Source organism: Terrapene carolina, unplaced genomic scaffold, assembly GCF_002925995.2.
Source record: "Terrapene carolina triunguis isolate 2854851 unplaced genomic scaffold, T_m_triunguis-2.0 Scaffold192, whole genome shotgun sequence".
NCBI classification, from domain to species: domain Eukaryota; kingdom Metazoa; phylum Chordata; order Testudines; family Emydidae; genus Terrapene; species Terrapene triunguis.
Genome location: NW_020664543.1, coordinates 27,532,987 through 27,560,048, shown reverse-complemented (window position 1 = coordinate 27,560,048; position 27,062 = coordinate 27,532,987). Strand labels below are relative to the sequence as shown.

At 47.1% G+C, this 27,062-nt stretch overlaps 1 protein-coding gene across 1 annotated transcript in view; it reads right to left on the bottom strand.

Moving 5' to 3' along the window:
• Nucleotides 1-26,838, bottom strand: part of LOC112117004 (butyrophilin subfamily 1 member A1-like) — a 42,889-nt gene extending 16,051 nt beyond the window's left edge. Inside the window, exons 1-3 of the mRNA XM_029912205.1 lie at nucleotides 26,721-26,838; nucleotides 19,094-19,453; nucleotides 3,694-3,975 (exon numbers count right to left, since the gene is read on the bottom strand). Of these exons, the coding sequence (XP_029768065.1) occupies nucleotides 3,694-3,975; nucleotides 19,094-19,453; nucleotides 26,721-26,817 (739 nt within the window). The 5' untranslated portion in view covers nucleotides 26,818-26,838. The remainder of the gene's footprint in view (nucleotides 1-3,693; nucleotides 3,976-19,093; nucleotides 19,454-26,720) is intronic.
• Nucleotides 26,839-27,062: the final 224 nt, after the last annotated feature.

The window sequence follows — 27,062 nt, the reverse complement described above, 5'->3', positions numbered from 1 at the left end:
GCTTTTCCTGCTGAGAGCGCTATCTCCTCTCAGGGAGGTGGATTAACTATGCTGATGGCGTAGGTAGCATCATCACTAAGCACTACAGCTACACCGGTGTATGTGTGCCACTGCAGCACTGTAAGGCTATGTCTACACTAGAGAGCTTACAGCCGCTTACAGTGCCACTGTTAGATCGCTTGTGTAGCTGCTCTATGCCGATGGGAGAGAGCTCTCCTGTCGACATAATAAAATCATCTCCACAAGCAGTGGTAGCTACGTTGTGGGAGAAGTTCTCCTGCTGACCTAGCACTGTCCACACCGGTGTTTAGGTCGGTGTAACTTATGTCGCTTGGGGGGTGTTTTTTCACACCACTGGGAGACATAAGCGATACTGACAAAAGTAGTAGTGTAGATGTGGCCTGAGGCCTGGTCTACACCGGAGGGGAGCGGAAATCGATCTAAGTTCGTCGACTTCAGCTACGTTATTCACGTAGCTGAAGTTGTGTAACTTAGATCTACTTACCATGGTGTCTTCACTGCGGTAGGTCGACTGCTGATGCTCCCCCGTCAACTCTGCCTGCGCCTCTCGCCCAGGTTGAGTACCAGAGTCGATGGGAGAGCGCTCAGCGGTCGATTTATCACGTCTTCGCTAGACACGATAAATCGACCCCCGCTGGATCGATCACTCCGGAGGTAAGTGTGGACATGCCCTGGGTGTAGACAAGCCCTTAGGTTATGTTTATGGTTCAAACGCTACAACTGCAGCACTGCAGTGTATGCACTTATTACAGGGGCAGGAGGAGTTCTCCCATTAATGTAGTAAATTCACCTCCCTAAAGGGCAGTAGGTAGGTCAACGGAAGAATTCTTCTGTCGATCTAGTGGTGTCTACATCAGGACTTAGGTTGGTTTAATTATGTCACTCAGGGGTGTGGATTTTTCACACCCCGCAGCAAAGTAGCGGGGTCAATCTAATTTTCTAGTCTAGACCAGCCCTAACCATGTCTACACTGCAGAGTTAACTGAGCTGATCAGTGGGATGAATGTGGGAATTTTGGTAATATTTTTATGATTCCTATGCACAGCTCACTTTCCCTCTGGGCTTTGTACTGCTATGCATTGAATGTAAAGGGAAGGGATGAAGTGTTTGACTCACCTAGCAGCCTGGCTGGAGACCAGAGTCATTAACGAACTGAATACAGTCTACACATGTGAATGGAAGAACCCAAAGAGACAATGGAAACCCCAATGGCCAGGACATTCACACCTAGTGGCCAACAGCCAAAAGGAAGGAGATTTCACAGAGCAAAGGCCCCCAACTGGGAGAACAAAGGGAAAAGGTGTCAGGTGGGGCTGTGTTGAGAGCTGAGCTCACAGTGACACAGTTCACACACCTGGGACTGACAGACAAAGAAAAAGAGACAGAAGAAGAGGCAGAGTTGGTTCCTGAAACAGCATGGCTCAGGGGAGCCCTGGCATTGGCCAGTCTGAACTCTGTCTTAACTTTTGCTTCTCTATGCTAACCTAAAGATGCTGTAGCCAGCCAGGTGACTAATAAACTGTTACCTTGTTTTGCAAAAGTTGCTTATGTCACTGCAGCTACTCATTGAGTCCATTTCACCCTGAAGGGACACATTACTAGCCTCCCACAGGAGTCTGGCCTAGCTGGAATCGCCACAGGAGCCAGAGAGAGAGCCAGGGATTGCTGATACCCAAAGGTCCAGTTTTGGAGTCTTGGAGGCAATAGGCCTGTTTGTGGGTCCTTGGGGCCCTGCACACTAAAGGGGTCTGTGAATAAGTGGACTCACTGCAGGAGTGCCTCCTTGTGGCATAGCAGCTCTCCACCTCTGCCCCCCCGCATTCCCATCGACAGTTGCTCGAGCAGTGCGATGGTCTCTTTTCCTGTGACCCAGGTCACAAGGTTAATCCATCCCTTCCAGGGTAAGAAAGTTCCACAAATAAAAGTCCAGTGTCCTTATTTCAAGTCTCCAGCCCCAACTTTGTGCCCCATGGTCTTTTCACATCCTTGCCTCAGGGCTTCCAGTCATCCTTATCTCCCTCTGCAGCCACAGGTCTCGATAAAAGTGACTGGTAGGGGAATCCAGGCCCTCCCATTACACGGGATTCTAGCCTACCGTGGCCATTCTCAGGCCTTCTCCCCTGCAACCTCTCTCAGTCCCCCACCTTCTCTCAGGGCTGGGACTCTCAGAGCCCTCCCCTGGAGTCCCCTAAAAAACCCAAACCACAAGTACAAACTCAAAGCAATTTCCACCCTCCTCAGGCTTGGCCTGTCATGCCTTTCTGCTACTTTGTTTCCCCAGCTTTGTACCTTAACTGAACACCTCCCAGGGCTCTCTCCCTCCCTGGAAGTCCAGAACCTGCCCTTTTTTCAGGGCTTATCACTGGAGCCTATTCCACTCCCAGTGGTTGTTTCATTTCTTATAGCTACTTGCCAGCCTTCTCTAGTCAGGGCTTATTCTTCCCCTAGGTTTCCTCCTCACATACTGTCCACTTTCAGAGAGTGATTGCAGACTCCCTCCCTGCATCCCCCCTTTTGCTTTCAACTTTCTCTGTTTACTGTCCCCTCCCAGCCCCTCCTCAGCTGGGCTTCATCATCCATTCAGCCTAGCTCTCCCTCCAGGTGCAGCCTGGCAGACTAAGTGGTTTCTTTCAGGCCCATATTAACTCATCCAAGGCCTTGTTACAGGCTGGGGCATACACCAGGCCCTTGAATCTGTGACAAGTAGCACCCAGGCCTGAACACCTGGTTTAGTCTAGCCTGGCTGTGAGCAGCCACACTACAAAGGCCTACCCAAGTTCTAGCTCCTCACTGGTGCTGCATTCACCCCTGTGGGCTGGTCTACACTGGGGGGGGGGGGGGGGGAATTAGTCTAAGATACGCAACTTCAGCTACGAGAATAGCGAAGTTTAAGTTGACGTATCTTAGATCGAATTAAAATTACTTACTTCGCGTCCTCATGGTGCACCGCAGCTCCCTCGTCGACTTTGCTTCCGCCTCTCGCCGAGCTGGAGTTCAGCAGTCGATGGGAGAGCGATCGGGATAAATTTATCGCGTCTACACTACACGCAATAAATCGATCCTCAATAGACGTACCCTGTGTTTGCTTGGACTTCTAGGAGTATATCCCATGGTTCTTAGCATTACAGCAAACAGATTCTTTATGATTCTTTCCCAATGAATTGTGGAAGAACTTGTCTGTCCTTCTGGGAACATGGGGCGGGGGTGAATTGTGATGAGACATGGGGGAAACTATCAGCAAAGTGGGCAAGTTCCAGACCAAGTGAAAATGGCATCCCCGGCTCTAGCCTGTGTACCCCCAGCTGAGCCAATGAGCCTGGGTGTGAAGCAGCACTAAACCTGGATAAGAAGGGGTTTGTGTGTGGACATGAGGTGCACTAGGGGAAATGCCAAAGTAACAGCTCTGCAATGAAGATGACCCTTAGGGTCTGATCAGCTAAGCCAGTGGAAGTTTTACCGAAATCTGGGTAGCATAATGGGGCCATTAGTGTTGCTTTTACACCAATGTAGATTCTGTGTGTAATAAAGAAGCTCTGCAGAAAACAAAGGAACCTGGGTACTACCCAGAGTAAAGGAATATAAAGAGGAGTCAGCAACAAGAACACAAAAGGACATACTTCCCACCAATGTTTGCCATATTTCATTTTATGGGTAGTTTGGATGGGCACTGACCTGTTATGTAAATCGTTGACTCTTTCTCCTGGTTGAGGCGAGGGTTCGTGACAAAACAGGACAAGTCTCTGTTGGAATTTTCTATTGCAACAATGGAAATTTGCATTTGAAACAGGCCATTGGCATCTTTGGATTTTGTTTCTGAAGATGATGCTAAGAGCTGCCCATGGTGATCTCTCCATTGTGCCTCAGGCTCAGGGTACCATCCAGCAGATTCACATACCACCCGAATCCCTCCATCCTGGTAACCCTCAACCGAAATGCGAGGGTCAGAACCAAAACCTGGACAAGAATGGAATAAACCTGTGTTAACTCCAGACATTCATTTTTGTGAATACGCTGCATAGAGGGTGAGAGTTTAAATCTTCAAATAGCAGGAAAATGTCAATTCTCTTTCTGCAGCCCAGTTCCTCATGGACACATGCAATGCTCTGAACAATGAATTGTGATGGTATCACAGAGGGACAGGGCCATAGTCCTCTCACTCTTTCTCTTCCTAGGTGCCAGATTACATAAACCCAAAACCTGGAAGCTTATTTCAGTGTGACCAGCTTGTTCTAAAGAGAGGACAAGATTTAACCAGAGCAAACAGCTCTGTGTGCTAGAGTCCGAGGGCTGGAACACTTAGGTCTGCCCTGTTCTAATTGGTGTGGGATTATTCCATGGTTCCTATTGGAGAGTAGGGGGAAGAGGGAACATGCACCATACTCCTCTCCCCACTCCCCCACATGGGCCTTGGAGACAGTGGATCTGTGCAAGTCCACTGAGAGATCCATAGTTATGATAGAGCTCACATGGAGCCTTACAGCCATCAGCCCTAAAGTCATTTCAACCTGGATCCACACATGGACTTCGGTGTTGCAAATCCTATCTTTTTAGTGCCTAGAAAATCTGGTATCCACAGAGCATTAGTTAGGCACCCAGGTTTGTTATACAATAAAAGAGGAAAGATGAAGCCTGGGAATGGGATCCACAAAACCAGTGTGTTAGGCAAGAAGCCACCTAAACTAGCTGGTGGGATATTGTGATGGTTCTCCGGGTACCTACGACAGTGAGTCCTCTTGTTAGTCCCCGCCTCCAGTGTGAGGGAGTTGCCTGGGCCTGGCTAGGTGTCAGCTCGCTAACACCATCAGCCTTCCAGCCTCTCAAGCGATCTTGTCTAGGCAATGCCAGCCTTGTCTTCGCCTGTCAGGTTAACAATAGGTGCACCCCAATCCCTGAGTCCCTTTGAATCACACCCTTGGGATATCCAGCCCCTGACACTGGATATCCACAGAAATTCCAGATCCCCTGAAACCAAAATAGCAGTTTACCAGTTTTACTTTAAATCTCCACTCCTGTAGATCACACAGCACTTGTAAGCACTTACAATAAAACAGAAGTCGTTTTACTTAAATAAGTGTAAAGATTTAACTAGAAGTGAGAGACAGTGATCGAAACAACTGGTTACAACAAAACAAAACAACAACAAAAAGACATAAAAGGTTAACCTGGGCCTACACTTATTACCTTTCCTATCTCATAAAGTAGGTTTCTCCCACCAAGTTCATTCTCTGGCAGAGCTGGCTAGTTTCACAAGAATCAGCATCCAAAAGTTCATGACATCACCCCTGCTGCAAAAAAGGGCTTCCTCAAGGAAAGGATCCAGAGCAGGGGTGGCCAACCTGAGCCTGAGAAGGAGCCAGAATTTACCAATGTACATTGCCAAAGAGCCACAGTAATATGTCAGCACCCCCCGCCCCCCCCCCATCAGCTCCCACACCCCACTCCCAGGGCCTCCCACCCACCGGAAGCTCTGCTGATCAGCGCCTCCCCCTCCCTCCCCATCAGCTGTTTTGTGGTATGCAGGAGGCTGGGGGGGGGGCGACGAGAAGTGAGGGCATGGCAGGCTCATGGGAGGGGGTGGGAAGGGATGGAGTGCAGGCAAGGCATGTGGCAGAGCCAGGGGTTGAGCTGTGAGCACCCCCCGGCACATTGGAAAGTTGGCACCTGTAGCTCCAGCCCCGAGTCGGTGCTTATACAAGGAGCCGCATATTAACTTCTGAAGAGCCACATGTGGTTCTGGAGCCACAGGTTGGCCACCCCTGATCCAGAGGGTCTTTCCCCTCCTCTGTTATACTCAGTCTTTTGTTTCTATTCACAGAGAAGGTGAACCAGACTCCTGTTGCAATGTTCCCTTTTTCCTTTGAAGAAGTTTCAATTGTTTGTAGTTGACTGATGTTTTCTCATTGAAAGTCCTAGGACTGAGCAAGGCTACACAACTGAACCCTGTAGTGCATCACTGCCCAGACAGAGCATCATGGCAACTCCTTCCTCTCTGAATGGGTCAATACCGAGCCACATTATCTCCTGGGGACTAATCTCTACTCCAAGTCCATGAACCATACTTTCAGAACAAAAACAATATTCTTTAAATATTACTCATACATGCATCTCACAATGATTATGAATCTTGACAAGTTATGAGCTGTCTGACCTACATGTAAGCAGATACCTTACATGTTACTCTTTATGGATCAAATATCCTGCAAGCCATGTATCTGGTGTAATGAGTTTGTCGAGTCTAAGGTGAGATTATTTGCAAAGAACAGGGGACCCTTTCCCAAGGTGTCTCTGTTCACACCTCCCCCCTGACATTGATGGAGTAGCCACTGACTGTTCTGCAGGCATTAGTTCTGGGCTCTCTTTTCTGGACAGGGTGTCCGCTACCATGTTGTTGTTCCCTTTGATGTGCACAGTCTCCATCGCATACTCCTGCAGTGCTATGCTCCAGTGCAACAGCCTACAGCGGGTACCTTTAGAGAGTGATCTGTTAATACCATAAATTTTCTGTTGAACAGATAATGTTTTAATTGTTTGACTGGTCACACAATTGCACCGCACTCTCATTCTATGGCAGCATAATTTTATTTAGTGGGGGTCAATTGAGTAATCAACTTCTTTGTCTGAGACAGCTTTGGGTGTAACCCCAAATACAGCAATGTTTGCCCCAGAGCAAGATGCTGCCCTTCTCTAGAAGGCATAAAGGCGGCTATTCACAGTGATGCTTCTAATAGCAAAATCAGAGGTAAATTCTTTATACAGGAGGGCAGGATGTACAGAGAAACCCAAGTAGGTGAGAATAGGGGCCCTCAAGACCCCTAGAAGCAGCTTGTGGTGCCCAAAAAGTTAGCACACGATGGCCCATTTGGGAAGGGAAAGAACTTTTGAGAGGCTGAACACCGGGATGAATAGACAAACAAATACACATTCCTTCATCCAGGGCAGACTGAGCTTATGCATTGCTTTTAAGAACATAATTCTAGCACATATTCATAACTTTTTCTACATACCCTGTGCTTACATAATGCAAGGATATTAATGATCAGTGAGTCAATAATTTTCCAATGATCTCTTACAGGCCACCTTTTAGATACAGATTATGACAAGAGTATGTTAGGTATAGTGAGCATCAAGCCTGAGAAGAGCTGCTGACACAGATTAGTGAACCACAAATCGACCTCTGTGTCACAATAATATTAACAGCTTTACACAAAGACATGTCAGTACCAATAAGTATGTTTGAAAAGTATCTTTTAAACATTCCCACTCCAACTCCATTTCAGCTAAGAGTACAATAGTTTCAAATTTTCCCAAAGAAAGGAGTTTTACACTCTCCCCATAGAAAGTGTCTCTTGCCTGGAGAGACAAAGTGATTATTCATGGCAAGAATAACTATAGACTTTAAAACGGACTCAGGAGCTGATGTGACAATCATCTCAGAAGGGATGTAAAATTACCTTCAGCCCCTCCCAGAGCTGAAATCACATGACACGGCTCTGACTAGCCCTGAGGGTACTCTGAACTGCGTGGGCCAGTTCACTACAGAAACAACTTACACTCTGAGTGTAAGGCTTTGTCTTTCTATGTGATCAAAGGATCAAAACCCAACAAACTTCTCAAAGACAGCGTGGCAGCCATGATGGGCCTAGTGAGACAGGTGGAAGAACTCAGATTATTTGGTAATATTGGACTTCTGAAAGAAGATCAGGACAACTAACCTTAAGAGACAATGCTGAAACCTATAGAGCACATACACCTCAGAGTATTCCTATCCCATTGCTTCATAAAGTGGACACTGAGTTCAAGAGACTAACAGATTAGCATACTTGAGAAAATCTCTGAGCCAAACAGCATGGTGTGCCTCAGTGGCACCAGTTATAAAGAAAATTAACAAATATGAATCTGTGTGGCTCTTAAAAGACAATGAAACAATTGCGAGAGAAAAATATATCCTTCTAACACTGTATGATTTCCTCCCCAAAGTGAAAGGAGCTATAGAATTCTCCATGCTGGATGCCTTGAATGGATTGTGGCAAATTTCTTTAGCCAAAGAGTGCGCTAAACTGACTACTTTAATCTCACCCTTTGGAAGATTTTGCTTTCAAAGATTACCTTTTGGGATTACCAGCGCACCTGAAATTTTCCCAAGACAGATGGCAGAAATGTTAATGAACACAAATGGAGCTGCAGTCTTCATGGATGATATTTTGATATATGGGTCTTCAATAGAAGAATGCACCAAAACCCTCAATGAAGTTCTAAACTTAATCAGTGTGGACTGAACCTAAACAAGGAAATGTGGGTTTTCTGCCTACCCAAATTGAGTTTTTGGGACAAACAATAAACAAAGATGGAATCAATGTTAGCTCTGAAAAAATAAAAGAAATTTGAGAAATGAATGCACCAGAAATGAGAAACATACTCAGGATGGCAAATTACTTTGGTCTATACCTACAAGACCTTTCCACAATGACAAAACCACTGAATGAACTGTTAAAGTCCAACACTTCTTCTCTATGGAGGCCAAATCAAGAAATTGCCTTCAAAAATGTAAAAAAAAATTCTCAACCGCTCCAGTTCCCAAATGCTAGGATGTGAACAAACCCACAATGATCAGTGTGTACGCAAGCAGCTCTGGCCTAGGTGGTGTATTGATTCAACAACATGGATCTGAGTGGAACCAGTTGCATTTTGCTCTCATACACTCACAGAAGAAAAACTATATGCACAGATTTAAAAGGAGTGCCTGGCAAGCGTATGGGCACTGAGAACTTCTACAGATATCTGTGTGGATTGGATTAGGCTACACTGGTAAGACACCTTAAATCACTTGTAATCCTGGATCAAGCACCACTGAGATGCCAATATCTATTGATAAGGTTAGTGCAATTTAAAACCAATTGCTACATATGTTCATGGGAAAAAGCTGGTAGTAGCAGATACTCCATCATGGAGCCCAACATCACATTCAACTACCCATGAGCTCAAAGATGAAGTACAGGCATTTATGGATGCATACAGACCAGTGTCAGAAAAAAGCCTACACCAGCTACAAAAAGCAATCTGAACAGATATGCTACTTTAAGAAGTTCTAAATTACAGGCATCTAAAAGACATTAAGGAAGTGACATGAGACTACTTTGCGATACATGGACAATTAAGCAAGTTAAATGGACTAGTGATTAGCCCAATTATTATTTAATTAAAGTGGAACAGCTTCAACAAGAGAGACTGAGAGAAACAGAAAGACCCATGTCTCAATATCCTATAGTTGAGTGGTTCAAATCCCTTCCCCTTCTCGGGGGGCTGGGTGGGGGAGAATTACCATGGTCTCCCACATCCTGAGTCAGTTCTCTAACCCCTGAATTAAAAGTTACCAAGGGAGGGAACACTGCCCCCAGGGCCATTTTGTATGGAGGTCAGTGTGCTCACAGCATGCCTACTGGATCAGACCCAGCACGCAAAATAGGTGTTCCTCTGCATATGTTCCCCCAGTTTGTGGATCACTCTGGGGATTTGGTAGCAGACAAGTGTCTGGAGGCCTAGACCGAGGCAGCAGTGTGCATGCTCAGAGGCAAAAACTTAGGTGCCTAGTGTCACAGAACCACAGGATCTGTACTATGCCTCAGCTTTTAAACAGTCCCTTGGAGGAAGCCCTTTCGTGTGGCAAACTCCCAAGGGCTCCTACTCTTCCTTAAGGGTAGGCCCTGAGATCTCCATGCTTTTGAATCTGAGTCTCTGGGCTCCAGCACTCGTGCTTTACGCCATGAGCTCTGCCCAGCAAGTCCAAATGAGAGAGAGTTCAACTGGTCAGAGACTTTGGGTAAGTCTACAGTACGAAATTAGGTCAATTTAATAGAAGTCGATTTTTTAGAAATCGATTTGATACAGTCGATTGTGTGTGTCCCCACTAAGCGCATTAAGTCGGCAGTGTGCGTCCACGGTACCGAGGCTAGCGTCGACTTCCGAAGCGTTGCACTGTGGTAGCTATCCCCCAGTTCCCGCAGTCTCCGCCATCCATTGGAATTCTGGGTTGAGCTCCCAATGCCTGACGGGGCAAAAACATTGTCCCGGGTGGTTCTGGGTACATGTCATCAGGCCTCCCCTCTCTCCCTCCCTCCCTCCATGAAAGCAACGGCAAAAAATCGTTTCTCGCCTTTTTTCCTGGATTACCCGTGCAGACGACATACCACGGCAAGCATGGAGCCTACTCAGCTCACTGTCACCGTATGTCTCCTGGGTGCTGCTGGCAGACGCGATACTGCAGTGCTACACATCAGCATCCCCTTGCCTTGCCTTGTGGATGGCAGACGGTAGACAGTGCAATAGGACTGCTAACCGTCATCGTCGTCCCGTGGGTGCTCCTGGCTGGCCTCAGTGAGGTTGGTCGGGGGCGCCTGGACAAAAATGGGAATGACTCCAGGTCATTCTCTTCTTTAAGTTTCGTCTAATGGAGATACAGTACTGCCTGGAATATCATGCCAGCTGGAGGCTTCTGCCTCAGGCTGCTCTCCCAGCCGGCAGCACCACATGGTCACACCTACCCCAGCCTATCCCTTGCTCCCATGGCTCATGAAGCCTGGACAGTAGTAAGGAGCAGTTCAACTATAAGCTGAGCAAGTGCATAATGGTGGTAGAATGTGCCTTTGGACGTTTAAAAGCACACTGGCGCAGTTTACTGACTCGGTTAGACCTCGGCGAAACCAATATTCCCATCATTATTACTGCTTCTGTGTGCTCCACAATATCTGTGAGAGTAATGGGGAGATGTTTATGGCGGGGTGGGAGGTTGAGGCAAATCGCCTGGCTGCTGATTACACGCAGCCAGACACCAAGGCTGTTAGAAGAGCTCAGAGAAGCTTTGAAAACCAGTTTCATGACTGGCCAGGCTACGGCGTGAAAGTTCTGTTTGTTTCTCCTTGATGAAAACCTGCCCCCTTGGTTCACTCTACTTCCCTGTAAGCTAACCGCCCTCCCCTCCCCCCTTTGATTTCTGCTTGTAGAGGCAATAAAGTCATTGTTGTTTCAAATTCATGCATTCTTTATTAATTCGTCACACAAATAGAGGGATAACTGCCAAGGTAGCCCGGGAGGGGTGGAGGAGGAGGGAAGCACAGGGATGGGGTAGTTGTAGGGGCACCCCCTAGAATGGCATGCAGCTCATCATAGAAGCGGCATGTCTGGGGCTCTGACCCAGAGCGGCCGTTTGCCTCTCTGGTTCTTTGGTAGGCTTGCCTGAGCTCCTTAAGTTTCACGCGGCACTGCTGCGGATCCCTGTTATAGCCTCTGTCCTTCATGCCCTTGGAGATTTTTTCAAATATTCAGGCATTTCGTCTTTTGGAATGGAGTTCTGATAGCACGGATTCATCTCCCCAAACAGCGATCAGATCCAGTACCTCCCGTTCGGTCCATGCTGGAGCTCTTTTGCGATTCTGGGACTGCATGGTCACCTGTGCTGATGAGTTCTGCTTGGTCACCTGTGCTGATCAGCTCGCCACGCTGGCCAAACAGGAAATGAAATTCAAAAGTTTGCGGGGCTTTTCCTGTCTACCTGGCCAGTGCATCTGAGTTGAGAGTGCTGTCCAGAGCGGTCACAATGGAGCACTCTGGGATAGCTCCTGGAGGCCAATACCGTCAAATTGTGTCCACACTACCCCAAATTCGACCCAGCAGGGTCGATTTCAGCACTAATCCCCTCGTCGGGGAGGAGTATAGAAATTAATTTTAAGAGCCCTTTAAGTCGACAAAAATGGCTTCGTCGTGTGGATGGGTGCAGGGTTAAATCAATCTAACGCTGCTAAATTCAACCTAAACTCGTAGTGTAGACCAGGGCTATTACACTGCTCAGTGGCCAGTGCACCTCAGCAAGTATTTGCAATGACACTCAGCAGCTTTTTCAAAACAGAATAGGGTTTATTAGTCAGCTGGAGCACAGCATGTAGAAGTCCTTAGGTTAGCACAGATAAGCAAATGTTAAGACAGACCATTCTGGCCAAGCCAGTGCTAAATCGAGCCACACTGCTGTGGACTTTTTTTTTTTCCCCCCTTTGGCTCTCCTCTTTATCAGTCCCATGTGAGAGCTACTGAGTCCCTCCAAAACCAACTCTTTTCCCTCACCTGACACTTTCTGGTGCATTGTCCAATTCCTGCAGCCCCAAGCTGAGTTCACATGCTCTGTCTGTTGGAGCTTACTGTTAGGTTTTAATTGTCCAGTCATTGGGTTGATTTCAACCAGTCATTTAATGACCCTTTTATACCTCCCTGGACAGTTACACGATACAACACCTTACATCTCCTGCTTTTCCCCCCCAAGAGCAGCTTTTTAACCCTTTTGCACCCACTGGGTAGCAATGCAAAGTACAGAGGGAAACCAAGTCATGCATAGGAATAGTAAAAATATTCCCACTTCATACACCTAGGGAACATTTAGAGCAGAGATTTAGGTGCCTACATGGTTAGCAGCTAAGTGGGAGTTTGCAAGATCACAGTTATGCCTAAAACTGGGACTCAGGCACATAAATCATTCCAGACACTCAGGAGTAGAAAACTGCCAGAGCAGGGCCAGAGAGATGCTGTTCTGCCCTGGTGTAAGTGCCCAACTGAAGAGCAGGTTTGCCAGTCTACATATTAAAGAACACTCAAACCTCTACCTTTGCTGCAGGAAGGAGAGTGCACATATAGAACCCAAATGGTCCCTGACAGTCTGATCCTGTCAAAGATACATTGTACCCACCCCATCCTATGTGATACAGACCCAGACAGTGAAGAGATGTTCAGACATAATCACAGACATTTGTTCAAATCACAGGAAGTTAATTTGAATTCAGTTGGTTTGGCTACAGCCCAAGAAGTTCTGTTTCTGGACAAGATGACTGATCAAATAAGAGGCTCTTTATCTATACCTAGTGATTTGCTGCCAGAGTCACAGAGAATCCATAAGACACTGACAAGTATTATTTTGTGCTGACACTGACAAGTATTGTTCTGCTGTGTCATAAAACCAGCTGAAAGACTGAGTTAATAATCATGTTATGAAGTAAATATTTAAACAAAGTGGTTTATGCTAAATGGTGTTTCTCTGAAATATCTGATTAGAGCAAATCTCCAGTCTAAAGTTAATAGTAAATCTGATGTTTTCTCTTTTTCTTTCCTAAGACAAAAATCAAACAAAGGACGGTTGGGGAAACCAAGGCACAGAGAAGGAAAGTGACTTCCCAGGGTCACACAGTAGGTCTGTAATAGACCAGGGAACAGAACTCAGATTTTCTGAGTCTCAGGGTATGTCTACACTACGAGGGTAGTTCGATTTCACTTAAATCGAATATATGGAATCGATATTGCAAAGTCGAACGTGTGTGTCCACACTAAGGACAGTAATTCGACTTTGTGAGTCCACACTAACGGGGCAAGCGTCGACATTGGAAGTGGTGCACTGTGGGCAGCTATCCCACAGTTCCCGCAGTCCCCGCTGCCCATTGGAATTCTGGGTCGAGCCACCAATGCCTTCTGGGTAAAAAAATGTGTCGAGGGTGCTTTTGGGTAACTGTCGTCATCCGTCTGTCACTACCGCCCTCTCTCCCTCCCTGAAAGCGCCGGCGGGAAATCAGTTCGCGCACTTTTCTGGTCAGTGACAGCGCGGACGCCACAGCACTGCGAGCATGGAGCCCGCTTCGACCATCGCTGCAGTTGTGGCCGTTGTCAACGCCTCACAGTTTATCATACACCTTTCCCAGAGGCAGATGCAGATAAATCAGGCGAGGAGGCTACGGCACCGCAGTGAGGGCCTGAAGTCTGAGAGTAGCACAGAGCTGTCAGAAACCACGAGACCCAGCGCCGAGGACATCACGGTGGCAATGGGTCATGTGGATATTGTGGAACGGGGATTCTGGGCCCGGGAAACAAGCACGGACTGGTGGGACCGCATAGTGCTGCAGGTCTGGGATGAATCCCAGTGGCTGCGAAACTTTCGCATGCGGAAGGGGACTTTCCTCGAACTTTGTGAGTTGCTGTCCCCTGCCCTGAAGCGCAATGACACCAGGATGCGAGCAGCCCTGACTGTCCAGAAGCGAGTGGCCATAGCCCTCTGGAAGCTTGCAACGCCGGACAGCTACCGGTCAGTCGCGAACCACTTTGGTGTGGGCAAATCTACCGTGGGGGTTGTTGTGATGCAAGTAGCCAACGCAATCGTTAAGGTACTGCTCTCAAAGGTAGTGACCCTGGGAAACGCGCAGGTCATCATAGATGGCTTTGCCACGATGGGATTCCCAAACTGCGGTGGGGCTATAGATGGAACTCACATCCCTATCCTGGGACCGGCCCACCAGGCCAGCCAGTACATTAACCGAAAGGGCTACTTTTCAATGGTGCTGCAAGCACTGGTGGACCATAGGGGACGTTTTACCAACATCAACGTCGGATGGCCGGGCAAGGTTCATGACGCTCGCGTGTTCAGGAACTCTGGTCTGTTTAGACGGCTGCAGGAAGGTATTTACTTCCCGGACCACAAAATAACTCTTGGGGATGTGGAGATGCCTACAGTGATCCTCGGGGACCCAGCCTACCTGCTAATGCCCTGGCTCATGAAGCCCTATACTGGCGCCCTGGACACAGAAAAAGAACTGTTCAACTACCGGCTGAGCAAGTGCAGAATGGTGGTGGAGTGTGCTTTTGGCCGTCTCAAGGGGAGATGGAGAAGCTTACTGACTCGCTGTGATCTCAGCGAAACCAATATCCACATTGTTCTAGCAGCTTGCTGTGTGCTCCACAATCTCTGTGAGAGCAAGGGGGAGACCTTTATGGCGGGGTGGGAGGTTGAGGCAAATAGCCTGGCTGCTGATTACGCCCAGCCAGACAGCCGGGCGATTAGAAGAGCCCAGCGGGATGTGCTGTGCATCCGGGAGGCTTTGAAAGCTAGGTTCCACAGTGAGCAGGGTAACCTGTGACTATTAAGTTTGTTTAAAGAGAAGCTGAACCTGCCCCCGTTTCTTTACCCACTTAATGTTGACTATCCTCTCCAGTTACATACCCCCTTCACCTCCTTCCCAAAAAATAAAATCTGTTCTGTTTTGTTAATGAACACCATTGTCTTTATTACTGTTTTCGTGGGAATGTTTTAAACCTGGGACGCAGACTGTGGCGGGGGGCGGGTTTAGTGTTGTGATGCAAATGATGCTTCTAAACTCCAGGAATGACAGGCTCCGCAGTGGTGGACTGGTTGTTTCAACGGAGCCTGCCAGCCCTCCTGGGCGGGACTGCGTGTATGTGTCGGCTATGTGACTTTCTGGCAGGGGGAGGAGGGTTACAGATCCCCTGCTGCGTGGCTCTGTGATCCAGGATAAGGACCGCTGCATAAGATCTGTAACTGCCCTCCCCCGCCACAAAGTCACAGAGCAACCCCCCCTACCCTCCCCCCACAGAACATGAAAACCACCTCCCAGACTGACCAGGGTAACTAGTGACTGCATTGTGTATGTGCCCTGCTGCTGGACCTGCCCCCGCCTCTGTACCCTGCTAAAGGTGACTGTCCTGTCCAATTACCAACCACCTTCCCCCCCTTCAGACAGACTCTCCTCCAAAAGAAAATGATGGAAACAGTAATTAACAGAAACGTATATTTTATTAGCAACTACACATGAAACGGGGGGGGGTGAAACTTGGACGGTGGCTTGTGTGAGGTGGGTAGGAAAGGACTTTTCAAATTTTGGGGAATGAGAGCCTTCTAGTGCTAGAGCAGTCTGCAGGGGTGGAGTGAAAGTTTTCACGGCCCCTGCCGCCCCTCCTTCTTTGGAATTTGGGTGAGGGGGGTATGGGACTTGGTGGCGGGGGAAGGCGGTTAGAGATAGACTGCAGCGGGGCTCTGTCCTCCTGCCTCTGGTCCTGCAGAACATCCACAAGGCGCCGGAGCGTGTCCGTTTGCTCCCTCATTAGTCCAAGCAGCGTTTGAGTCGCCTGCTGGTCTTCCTGACGCCACCTCTCCTCCCATTCCATGTTTGCTCGGTGCATTTGGGACAAGTTCTCCCTCCACTGTGTCTGCTGGGCTGCCTGGGCTCGGGAGCAGCACATTAGTTCTGAGAACATGTCCTCCCGCGTCTTCTTCTTCCTCCGCCTAATCTGCGCTAGCCTCTGGGAGTGTGATGCCAGGCTAGGTTGGGAGACAGTCGCAGATGTGTCTGTGGGAATGGGAAAAAGGGAGAGAATTCCTGAGACAGATAAATGAAGTTGTGAACAAAGAACATAGTCTTTCTCTGAGAACAAGACCATGCACTGCACCTATCACATGCGCACTCAGGACAAGGTCGAATTTTCGGCCCTCGCCTTCAGTGCCTGGGGTCTTGCAGTGGCGATCTGAGAAGCAGGGCAGGACACCGGAATTTGTGTAGCAGGCAAACATGGTAAGCCGTAGACATGTGGCTGCTTAAAACTTTAATAGTAGCACTGGCCTCCTTTCACATTGAAAGCAATGCCAGTCTCTGCTGCCAGCAATCAGGCAAGCATGAACTCTGCCCCTGTCCCACCCCCTCGCGGCTGTCCCAGGGAAAGATCCCTGTATGCTTCCCCTCTCCCGCCTCCACCGCGTGGCTGTAAACCAGCGGTTACAGTTCTGTAAAGGAACGGGCAAGCAGTCCCAATACTAACATTCCCCTACCTAATTCAAAGCAGGTCACCCTGTGCGACATCACCCTGATGAGGATCCCGGACAGCGAAAAGGAACGGATGCTTAGGGAAAGCCTGCAAAAACCAGGACCGTATGCCGCCATGCTCTGCAGGGCAATGATCCCTGAGTACTTGATTGTCTCCTGGCGCGGAAACGTTTCGTACCACGGAGGACCCAATAAGGCCGCTCTCCCCAGGAATCTGATGAACAGGCTTTCAAATTACCTCCAGGAGAGCTTCGTTGAGATCTCCCATGAGGATTTCATCTCTATCCCCGGACATATAGACCGGATTTTGGTGTAGCTGCACTGGCAGGGACTAAAGAGTGGAGCGGCTTGGGCAGCAGAATCATGAAAAACCGGACATTGTTAGATTTTTTTTTAAATAGTTGGGACTAAATAGTTAAACGCCTAGGGCAAACAAATCATGAAAAACCCATTGTTAATATTATTCATATTCCAGTTCTGTTACAAATAAATGTTTAGATGTTTAAAACACTTACTGCTTGATCCTTCCCCTGATTCTGTGTCCGGGGTAACGGCTGGGGACGGTTGGTAGGGGATCTCTGTAAGGGTGATGAAGAGATCCTGGCTGTCGGGGAAATCAGCGGTGCAAGCGCTGTCGACTGCCTCGTCCTCCTCATCTTCCCTGTCCGCTAACATGTCCGAGGAACCGTCCGCGGACAATATTCCATCCTCAGAGTCCACGGTCAGTGGTGGGGTAGTGGTGGCGGCCGCACCTAGGATAGAATGCAGTGCCTCGTAGAAACGGCATGTCTGGGGCTGTGATCCGGAGCATCCGTTTGCCTCTTTGGTCTTCTGGTAGCCTTGTCTCAGCTCCTTGATTTTCACGCGGCACTGCGTTGCATCCCGGCTGTATCCTCTCTCTGCCATGGCTTTAGAGATCTTCTCGTAGATCTTTGTATTCCTTCTTTTGGAGCGCAGCTTGGAAAGCACGGACTCATCGCCCCACACAGCGATGAGATCCAAGACTTCCCGATCAGTCCATGCTGGGGCCCTCTTTCTATTAGATTGCACGGCCATCTCTGCTGGAGAGCTCTGCATCATTGCCAGTGCTGCTGAGCTCGCCACGATGTCCAAACAGGAAATGAGATTCAAACTGGCCAGACAGGAAAAGGAATTCAAATTTTCCCGGGGCTTTTCCTGTGTGGCTGGTCAGAGCATCCGAGCTCGGACTGCTGTCCAGAGCGTCAACAGAGTGGTGCACTGTGGGATAGCTCCCGGAGCTATTAGCGTTGATTTCCATCCACACCTAGCCTAATTCGATATGGCCATTTCGAATTTAGCGCTACTCCTCTCGTTGGGGAGGAGTACAGAAGTCGAATTTAAGAGAGCTCTATGTCGAACTAAATAGCTTCGTGGTGTGGACGGGTGCAGGGTTAATTCGATGTAACGGCGCTAAATTCGACATAAACGCCTAGTGTAGACCAGGCCTCAGACCAGTGTCCTACATGCTAGACCACACAGCAATGCCACCACCCTTGGACTTGTTCTTTAAAATAATTTCTTACATGTACAACTGCTGTCTACAAATCATAAATGTGTACATGAATAAAACATGACATGGCTCCAGAACATGACAGCACCCTCCCAATGAGTTCCTTCCTCATCCACTAAAGGGCCCACCACTCCTCTGTACACAGGCTGTGAGTAGAGGAGCAACACCAGTGGTTCTCCAAAGAGAGCAGCTGGTCCTGCTCCACAGAAATGGCACCATGTGAGTCCCTACAGACAACACATCCTGTTGTTGCTGCTGATCATCTGAAAGAAATGTCACTTTCCCTCTCTTGACAATGCTACCATCCTCACCAAGGCCTCCATCCTTGTGGAGACCTGCAAGTGAATTCATAATACAGGGGTGCCCATGGGACCCACAGCTCACCTGTTTTTCATACAGGTGGCAGAGGTCTGTTTCTTGCAGCCTCTGCGAGCTAGGCCCACACTGGGGTGATGTGGTGGGACTTATTCATCTTCCTTCTCCATTTCCCTTCTGATCCCTTTCCTGTGTTGCTGTCCTCCATTCTGTCTCCTCGATCTCCTCCCCTTTAATAATCCCATTAAATGATTTCTGAAATGGTGGCTGCAATCTTGCAGCTTTCATAGAAATGCAATCATTTTGTGATTAAACAGATTTCATTTCTTAATTGAATGAATTTCAGCTAATTCAGGAATTATTACAAACAAACTTTCACAGACAGAGAATAATAAAGCGGCAGGAAAATCCGCAACTGAAATGACAGGTGAAATCCTGGCCCCGTTGAAGTTAATAGGAATTTTACCACTGACTTCAATGGGGCCAGGTTTCCAGCCTAAGTTTGTAACTTGTGAAACTGACTGAATGGGCCTTTACTGAGTCAAACAGTTTAATTTACTTCTCCTATTGGGAAATCCAAATATTGACTAACCTGCTACTTTGAGCTCCAACATAGCTTCTCCATAAAATGTACTTGATTGGATGAAACAGCTGTAGTGTCCTTCATCAGCAGGTGTGATTCTGTATATTCTCAATGCAATGTTTCCATCGGCAATACCATCTCTCAGAAGCTCTGTCCTTCCCTGATATGCTGGAATCTGCTTTTCATAGTGATCTATTCCATCCCGATATAGATGTATAACTTCAAGGAACTGAGTCCGGTACCATCTCACCTCCATGTTTTCCGCGCTCATCCTGGGCAACAGGTGACAGGGTAACACAATTTCCTTACCAGCAATGGCTGTGATGGGGTGATCAGGTCCATTGACTTTGAAATTCCCTGTCAAAGGAACTAAGACACAGAATTTTATCTGGAAGGAACTGAGAATAGGTACATCTAAGAAATAAAATAAAACAGACCTCACAGAGATCTTCAAAATACAGTTTAAACACAGGAAATTCAGAGTTAAAGTTAAATCTACAAGAAACCCAGTCCTTGGAAGGTCTGGAAATTTAAAGTTAAGGGCCTCAAATCTCTTCCCTTTGGTCCCTTAGTGTTGCCCTGAGAAAAATCAGAAATTCAGATTGTTTTATTCATCCGCTGGAAACCATTTCATTTATCAATGACTGCAATAACTAGAAAGCTTTCTACAGCTTCAAGCACCCTATAGTGGTGGGCAGGTGTAGTCGGGGTTGGGGGGCTCCAATGAGCTATTAAGGTCTTTTGGAGATGTGGAATGCCCCAGTTCTGCAGCCATGCCATGCCCACTGCCCCCAAGACCCACAGTCTTCCCACCTTCTACAGGCCTTATGCATTCCATTTACTATATTAGTTGTTCTGCAGGAAAGAGATACTGGTGTTAGCAGGCACCTTGGAGAATAGGGGATGTAGCAGAGAAAGGAATAATCCCTTTCCCACACCACATTAAATATATGAATTAGTTTACAAATAGCTGGTTTAATTATTTCCAGTGTTGAAGGAATGACAAATCATTGAAATGATCGAAATGCAAAGTATTTTAACAACATCCAAAGTATGGTAAACAACATTAGAATAGAACAGTAGCTCTGCTGTAGTTAAGGTTGAGAGCTGCTTACTGTTACACATATTATTCTTCTAAGGGCTTGTCTACATTACCAGCTGGATCAATGGGCAGCGATCCAGCAGTGGGTCGATTTATCGCATCTAGTCTAGATGCAATAAATCGACCGCCGAGCGCTCTCCCGTCGACTCTGGTACTCCACCAGGGCGAAAGGCGCAGGCAGAGTCGACGGGGTAGCGTTAGCCATCGACTTACCACAGTGATGACACCGTGGTAAGTAGATCTAAGTACATCGACTTCAGCTACGTTATTCATGTAGTTGAAGTTGCGTAACTTAGATCGATCCCCCCCAGTGTAGACCAGTCCTCAGCACTCTAAAATCGACATGCTGACTTGGATTTTCTTGAAAGTAGTGTGCCTCATAGGAGTCTGGAGTAGGGTTAGTGATGTAAATATGGGGTCATTTTAGCACAGGTTTCCCAAGATATCACATGACATCAAAGTCTTCTAGCTCTTATTTGGAAAAGTTATTGAGAGTAAAATTGAGAACTCCATCATGGGCCAAGCCAAACTGATTCTCCAAAGAAAGTGAAATGTGCATGGGCAGGAAAACTAGGGCTCTCATGTAAACGAAAGTGTTTGCTGGCAGCCTAAAATCACATTAACTGTGTTTTTCTAGGTGACATGTTGTAGCCATTGAACCTGAGAAGCATCTATGTACTGTAAATTCAAGTCCCACCCACAGCAGCTTTCTGAGAATGTGTTGTGCATGTTAGTTGCTGTCTGTCTGCACTGGGCAAGGGCTCCTTTTGGAAGTTTCATCCTGAAACCAAGGCTTCTAGTTAAAGCCAATATTTCAAAGGGCTCTAAAATCCACACATGTACTCCAATTTCACTTTAGAAGTGATATAAGTGTCACTATCTACAAGTGGCCAGTGTCTGTGAGGATATTTTCACATCACCAAAAAGTTTTACTCCCATCCAAAGCTCTTTGGAACTTTTTGCTCCCTTCTTTATTTTCTTTCAGCCACCAGAGGGGGACTCTCTCAGGGAGCCCCTGAGGCAAAATTTTTGTTTCTGTGGAATCTTCTGGCTGTGACAGTCCCTGCCCATTCCCTTCCAATGGGGAATTCAGCGCTGTGACAATGTTTGCAGCCTCCGTTTCTACAGCTACATTCTCTGATTCAGGGGCAGCCACACTGAGATCTTGTCCCACTAGTGCCTTTTCAGATAGTCCTTATGGATAACTTTGTGTTTAGTCCTGGGATGCAGCTGTATCCTATACATCACTTCATTTGTTTAGGTCAGTACTCTATAGGTTCCCTTCCAAGGTTTATCCAGGTTAGAGCTCCTCTTCTTCTTTCTCCCAGGGTTGTGAAGCTAGACTAGGTCCCCTCTTTTGAAAGTTTCCCCATATGAGCATATGTCAAAGAAACTTTTCATTTTATCAGAGGCTATCAGCAAATTTTCTCTAGCAAAGGTGTGAGATTTTTTCAGTTTCGGACTGTAGGGTTTCTACATAGTCCAAATGATTTAAATTGTTCCTCTTCAGGAACTCCACATGAGAGGTTCAATGTGAGAAGTGCTGTACTATACTTTGTACTCTCATTGGCTGCTGTTCTATAAGCTACCAAAAGGAATGGAAAATGCTTGTCTCAGTCCCTTTGGTGATGTTCTACAAAGGTAGCCAGCTGAAATTCCAATGTCCTATTGTACCTTTCCGCGGTCCCATCAAATTGTGGGTGTATTAGGATGGTGTGAGTTTTGTGGATCCCTACAATCTCACAAACATGAGATGAAAATTTGGATTCAAAGTTTCTCCCTTAATTGGTGTGTAACTCACGTGGGACTCCAAATCTGGTAAAAAGTTCATTCACTTGGACATCTGCTACTGTCACAACCTCTTGATTTCTTCTTGAGTACACATCAGGCCATTTTTTTGAAGTAGTCTGTAGCTGCGATGGGAGATTTTAATGCCAAGGCTGGAAGAGGGAGAGAAGGCGAAAAGTTCATAGGAAGGTACAGTATCGGAGAACGAAATGCGTGAGGAGAACGACTAGCTATATTGGCAGAGACAAGGAGAATGTTCATTGGTAACACCTAGTTCCGAAAGAAGGCCAACAGGAGATGGACTTGGATCGCATCGAACATGAAGACAAAGAATGAAATCGATTACTTTCTGATAGATAGATTGTGAAGGATATTTCAGTAGTGCCATCATTTAACATCGGTAGTTATCGCCTACTGAGAGCCAGACTCACGTTCACTGTGAAGGTGGAGAAAAAGGCGCTGTGTATGGCGAACAGAAGGCACCAACCAGTAGCTTTCGACGAGGAAATCCTGAAGGAAAACATTTCCAGGGAAGACTGGAGCCTCCTGGACGACGATTATGAGAACTTCAGCAAGAGACTGGAACAGTGTGTGAAATCAGCTGAGCATGAAAGACCAAAGACCTTATTGGAAAAGAGGAGGAAAATGAAAAGAAATGGCAGTGACAGGCTTGAGTACTCCCTTCTCTGCAAGCTCATACGAATGAAGCTGAAGGAAGACTTCAAGAAAGTTCAAACTGAACAGCTTCTAAAGGCTGCTGAAGATTGTAAAAGTCTCAAAAAATGCAAACAGGAACTGGTGTTGTATAGGTCATCATTATCAGCTTTGAAGAACAAGGATGGAGAATCAGTAACCGATCGAACAGAGATGGAGGCAATCTTCAGGGATTTCTATACCCAGCTCTTTGCATCCCGTATAGACGTCCCAATGCCATCACTTCAACAAACCGATGAACACATACTCCCGGTTCTCATCAGCGAAGTCCATCACGCAGTCCATCAAATGAAAGAGGGGAAGGCTCCAGGCAAGGACGGTCTGACAGCAGAAGCACTTAAGGCGGGAGGTCAGGAACTCTGGAAAGCTCTTGCCCAAAGGTTCAGCCGTTACCTGGAAATCCAGAAGATACCATCCAGTTGGAAAGACTCCAATACCATCTTCTGCATAAGAAAGGCGATCGAGAAAATCTAAAGAACTATCACCCGATCTGCCTGCTTTCGCATATCTATAAGTTGTTCACCAAAATAATAACAAATAGACTGTCATGAAACCTGGATGAACAGCAACCTAGAGAGCAGGCTGGCTTTCGAAGAAACTACAGCACGATAGACCACATCTTCACTCTAAACCAACTACTAGAGCGTTCAAGGGAATACAAGTTCCCTTTGTGCATTACCTTCGTGGACTACGAGAAGGCGTTTGATAGCATGGCGACTAACGCCGTTCTTGAAGCTCTTTCAGAACAGGGCATCAGCGCAAAATATATCACATTATTAAAGGAAGCGAACTCTGGCTGCAGCACGGATATATCGCTGTTCGATACTCCCCTCCGAATCCTCATCGAGAAAGGTGTGAAACAAGGAGATACAGTTTCACCAAAATTATTCACAGCCTGTCTTGAATTGGTCTTTCGACGAGCAGACCTGAAAGGCGGGATTAATATCAATGGCTAGCGGCTAAACCATCTCAGGTTCGCAGATGATATAGTGCGGATAGCTGAAAATACAGTCCAGCTTGAGAGAATGCTTAAAGAACTGAACACGAAAAGTAGTCAAGTTGGATTAAAAATGAACCAGTCGAAAACAAAATATGAGATCAGATGTTCTGCCAAGAACCCAAATAACTCTTGGAGGAGAGCAGATCCAAGAGGCCGACAAATACGTTTATTTGGGCTAAGAAGTCAACATGCGCCACGATCAGAAAGGCGAACTGTCATGCAGAAAAAAAGCTGGATGGTGCGCATTCAGCGACATCAGGGACATCCTCCAAGGATCAGCAAAACAACTCGTGCGAATCTTTTTAACTCGACCGAGCTTCCAGCAATGCTATATGGCAGCCAAACATGGTCGCTGACGAAGACTGAAGAACATCAACTGTCTGTCACACAGAGGGCAATGGAACGAACATTTTGGGGCATTTTGCTCCGCGATCGCATCCCCAATGAAATAATTAGGCAGCAGTCTGGAGTCCGAGATGTTGTCGAAAGCAGGCTCAGCAAAATGCGATGGGCAGGACATGTGGCCCGACTCAGTGACAATAGATGGACTACAGCTATATCTGAGTGGTATCCGCGAGAACTGAAACAGCCATTCGGTCAGCCTCCAAAGAGGTGGGATGATTTCTTAACAAGGATATATGGACAAACATGGCGAAGGATGGCCAGAGCAAGAGAAGATTGGAAGACGTGTTGTGATTGGCTCAGTCTTAACTGATGAAGGACCGACAGTCTACGCAGTCTGTAGCTACCAGCAAATATTGATTGCTAGCCTCTGTCTCAGGCAAGGGCCCAAGAATATAAATGGCAGTGCACCATTGATGCCCGCATGAGATAGAAGCTCCCCCACTCTTGGTGGGACCCTTTGTTACAACAGAATCTTTACATTTTCTGCACCAATTTTCTACACTCCACCTTCATTTCACCCTATGGAATTTCTCTCTTAGCTTGGCTAAGGTTTTTGCAGCCCCAAAATGTCAAGTAGTTTTACAGTCATGACATAAACTCAGAACCTCCTTTTTCAGTGTATCTGGTACAACCAGCTGGTACCTGTACCCATCACCTGCTGGTTTCTCCCACCTCCTATACAATATTTCATCCTTAAAATTCCAAGTTTTTCCACTATGTCCAGAAAACTTTTATTGTGAGGGGACACTATATTCCAGGGTGACTGTGTTTGCCAATTGATTTTCCAATCATGCACTATTCTCAGATCAGCATCCTTTCTTTGGGAAGTTTTTGTTTCCTCTGGCATTCATTCCTGCAGTCCTACATCATCTGTTCTGTGGATGAACCATGAACATTTGCACTTCTGCAAGTTATGGAAAGAGAGGAGAAAGACATCTCTTCCTGAGCACATACACTCTGAGCAACCAATTTCTTGCTCTTCTGATTATGGCAGTATTTGCAATTAGCTCCCCCACAACGCTGTCTGGACAAAGCATCCATGCTTGTACCCAACATTCCATGCTTGTGCCCAGGCCCAGATCAGGATTATTCAAAAGGGAACTGAATGGTTTCTATTTTAAATAAAGGTTGATGGTTACACCCACCAACTTCAATGCAGTTTAACCCAAACTATAACAGAAATATTCTTAAGGAAAATAGCAGGAATTAAACAGAGGGAAGATGAAAGATTCAAGTAGACTGATGGGGTAATGTAATCATGACTCATGCTCCTTGCCTGCTTCCAGAACAATGGGAATGGATGTGATCAAAGAACAGCAATTCACTGGGACCCAAATCCACATAAGGTTTAGGCATTGCCACAGTGAGCATTGCAACACTTAACTTTTTAAGTGCCTAGAAAACCACTGGAACAACAGTGTGATTCACAAAGTCTGATTTAGGTGCCCAGGCGCCCTATACAATGAATGGAGAGAGACAGGCTCCTAAGAATAGGATACACAAAAGCCAGCATGCTGGGCAGGGAACTGCCTAAACTAATCAATGGGAGATACCGATAGGAAGGGTGTGTTCTGTCTCTCTCTCCAAGTTTGGCACTTAAGTTCAGGCTGCAGGGAGGTGCCTATCTTGCCTATTGATCCACAAATGGGAACCCGACTTCTGCAGGCACCTAGGTCATTTCTTCCGATAATGAGTTAGATGCCTGCCTCACTCCACAAAAGGCGGTGAGGGGGAAAGGTGACCTACCTTTATAACCTTTAGCTCAATATTTAGGGTATTCAGCTGAGATGTGGGATACCTCCAGTTCAGTTCTCCCTCTGCCCTGATTAGGAGAAGGGATTAGCATGGGGATCTGCCACCTGTCAGGTTAGTGCCCTAACCACTGAGCTATAGTGTCATTCTTGCCAGGGCCGGTGCTTCCACTAGGCAACCCTAGGCGGTCGCCTAGGGTGGCAGGATTTGGGGGGCCGCATTTTGCCGCCCTCGGCGGAAATTTGGCGGCGGGGGGGTCTTTCCGCTCCAGATCTTTGGCGGAAATTCGGAGGTGGGTCCTTCACTCGCTCCGGGACCCGCCACCGAAGTGCCCCGAAGACGCGGAGCAGAAGTACCCCCGCCGCCGAAGACCCCAGGCCCCCTGAATGCTCAGAGGAGGAGCGCTGCCGCCTAGGGCGGCAAAAACCCTGGCGCCGCTCCTGATTCTTGCTCTTTCCCTGGACCAGTTAATATTTAATTACTCAATTAAAGTGGAACAACTTCAATAGGAGAGGTGGAGAGAGACCCATATCAGAATGCTTTAGAGCCCAGTGTTTAGGGCACTCCCCTGAGAGGTGGCAGATCCCTGTGCAAACCCTTCTCATCAGGCTCTCCTTCATCTATCTTCCTCCATTTCATGGATTGTACTGGGATTTAGGCAGGAGATAGGGGTCAGGATGCCTAGAGTGAGTTAGCTGTGCACATGCCCAGAGCCAGAAACATACATAGGTGGCTAGGGAACTTTTAGAGTGGAAATATAGCTGCTGAGTGAGTTTAGTCACCTACAAGGTTAGGTAGAAGCCAAGTGGGAGTTTTGTAGATTGCAGTGGTGCCTAAAACTGGAAATTAGGTGCCTGAATTGAAGAAATTCTTACCTGAATCCAACTTGTGAACGTGGAGAGCAATGAAGAAAATTATGCAGCAAGGCAGAGGTGAACACAACATGGCATGGGAGATGGAAAAAAACTTCATCTTCCTAGAAGTTTGGTTTAGATAACTGGAAAAAAGAACAAAACACAACACAATGCTGTGATTTTTTACATAAGTGCAATATATTATGGGGTGGTGGCAGCCATCCACTACCAGTCTGATTTTAAGGCCCTCTGCAAAATCCACACAAATTAATATTGGCCTCAACATAAACCAAAGTAGAATTTTTCTACCAAACTCAAAGGAATTAAAGAAGGGGCTCCTGAATTATGACACCCTAAAAATGG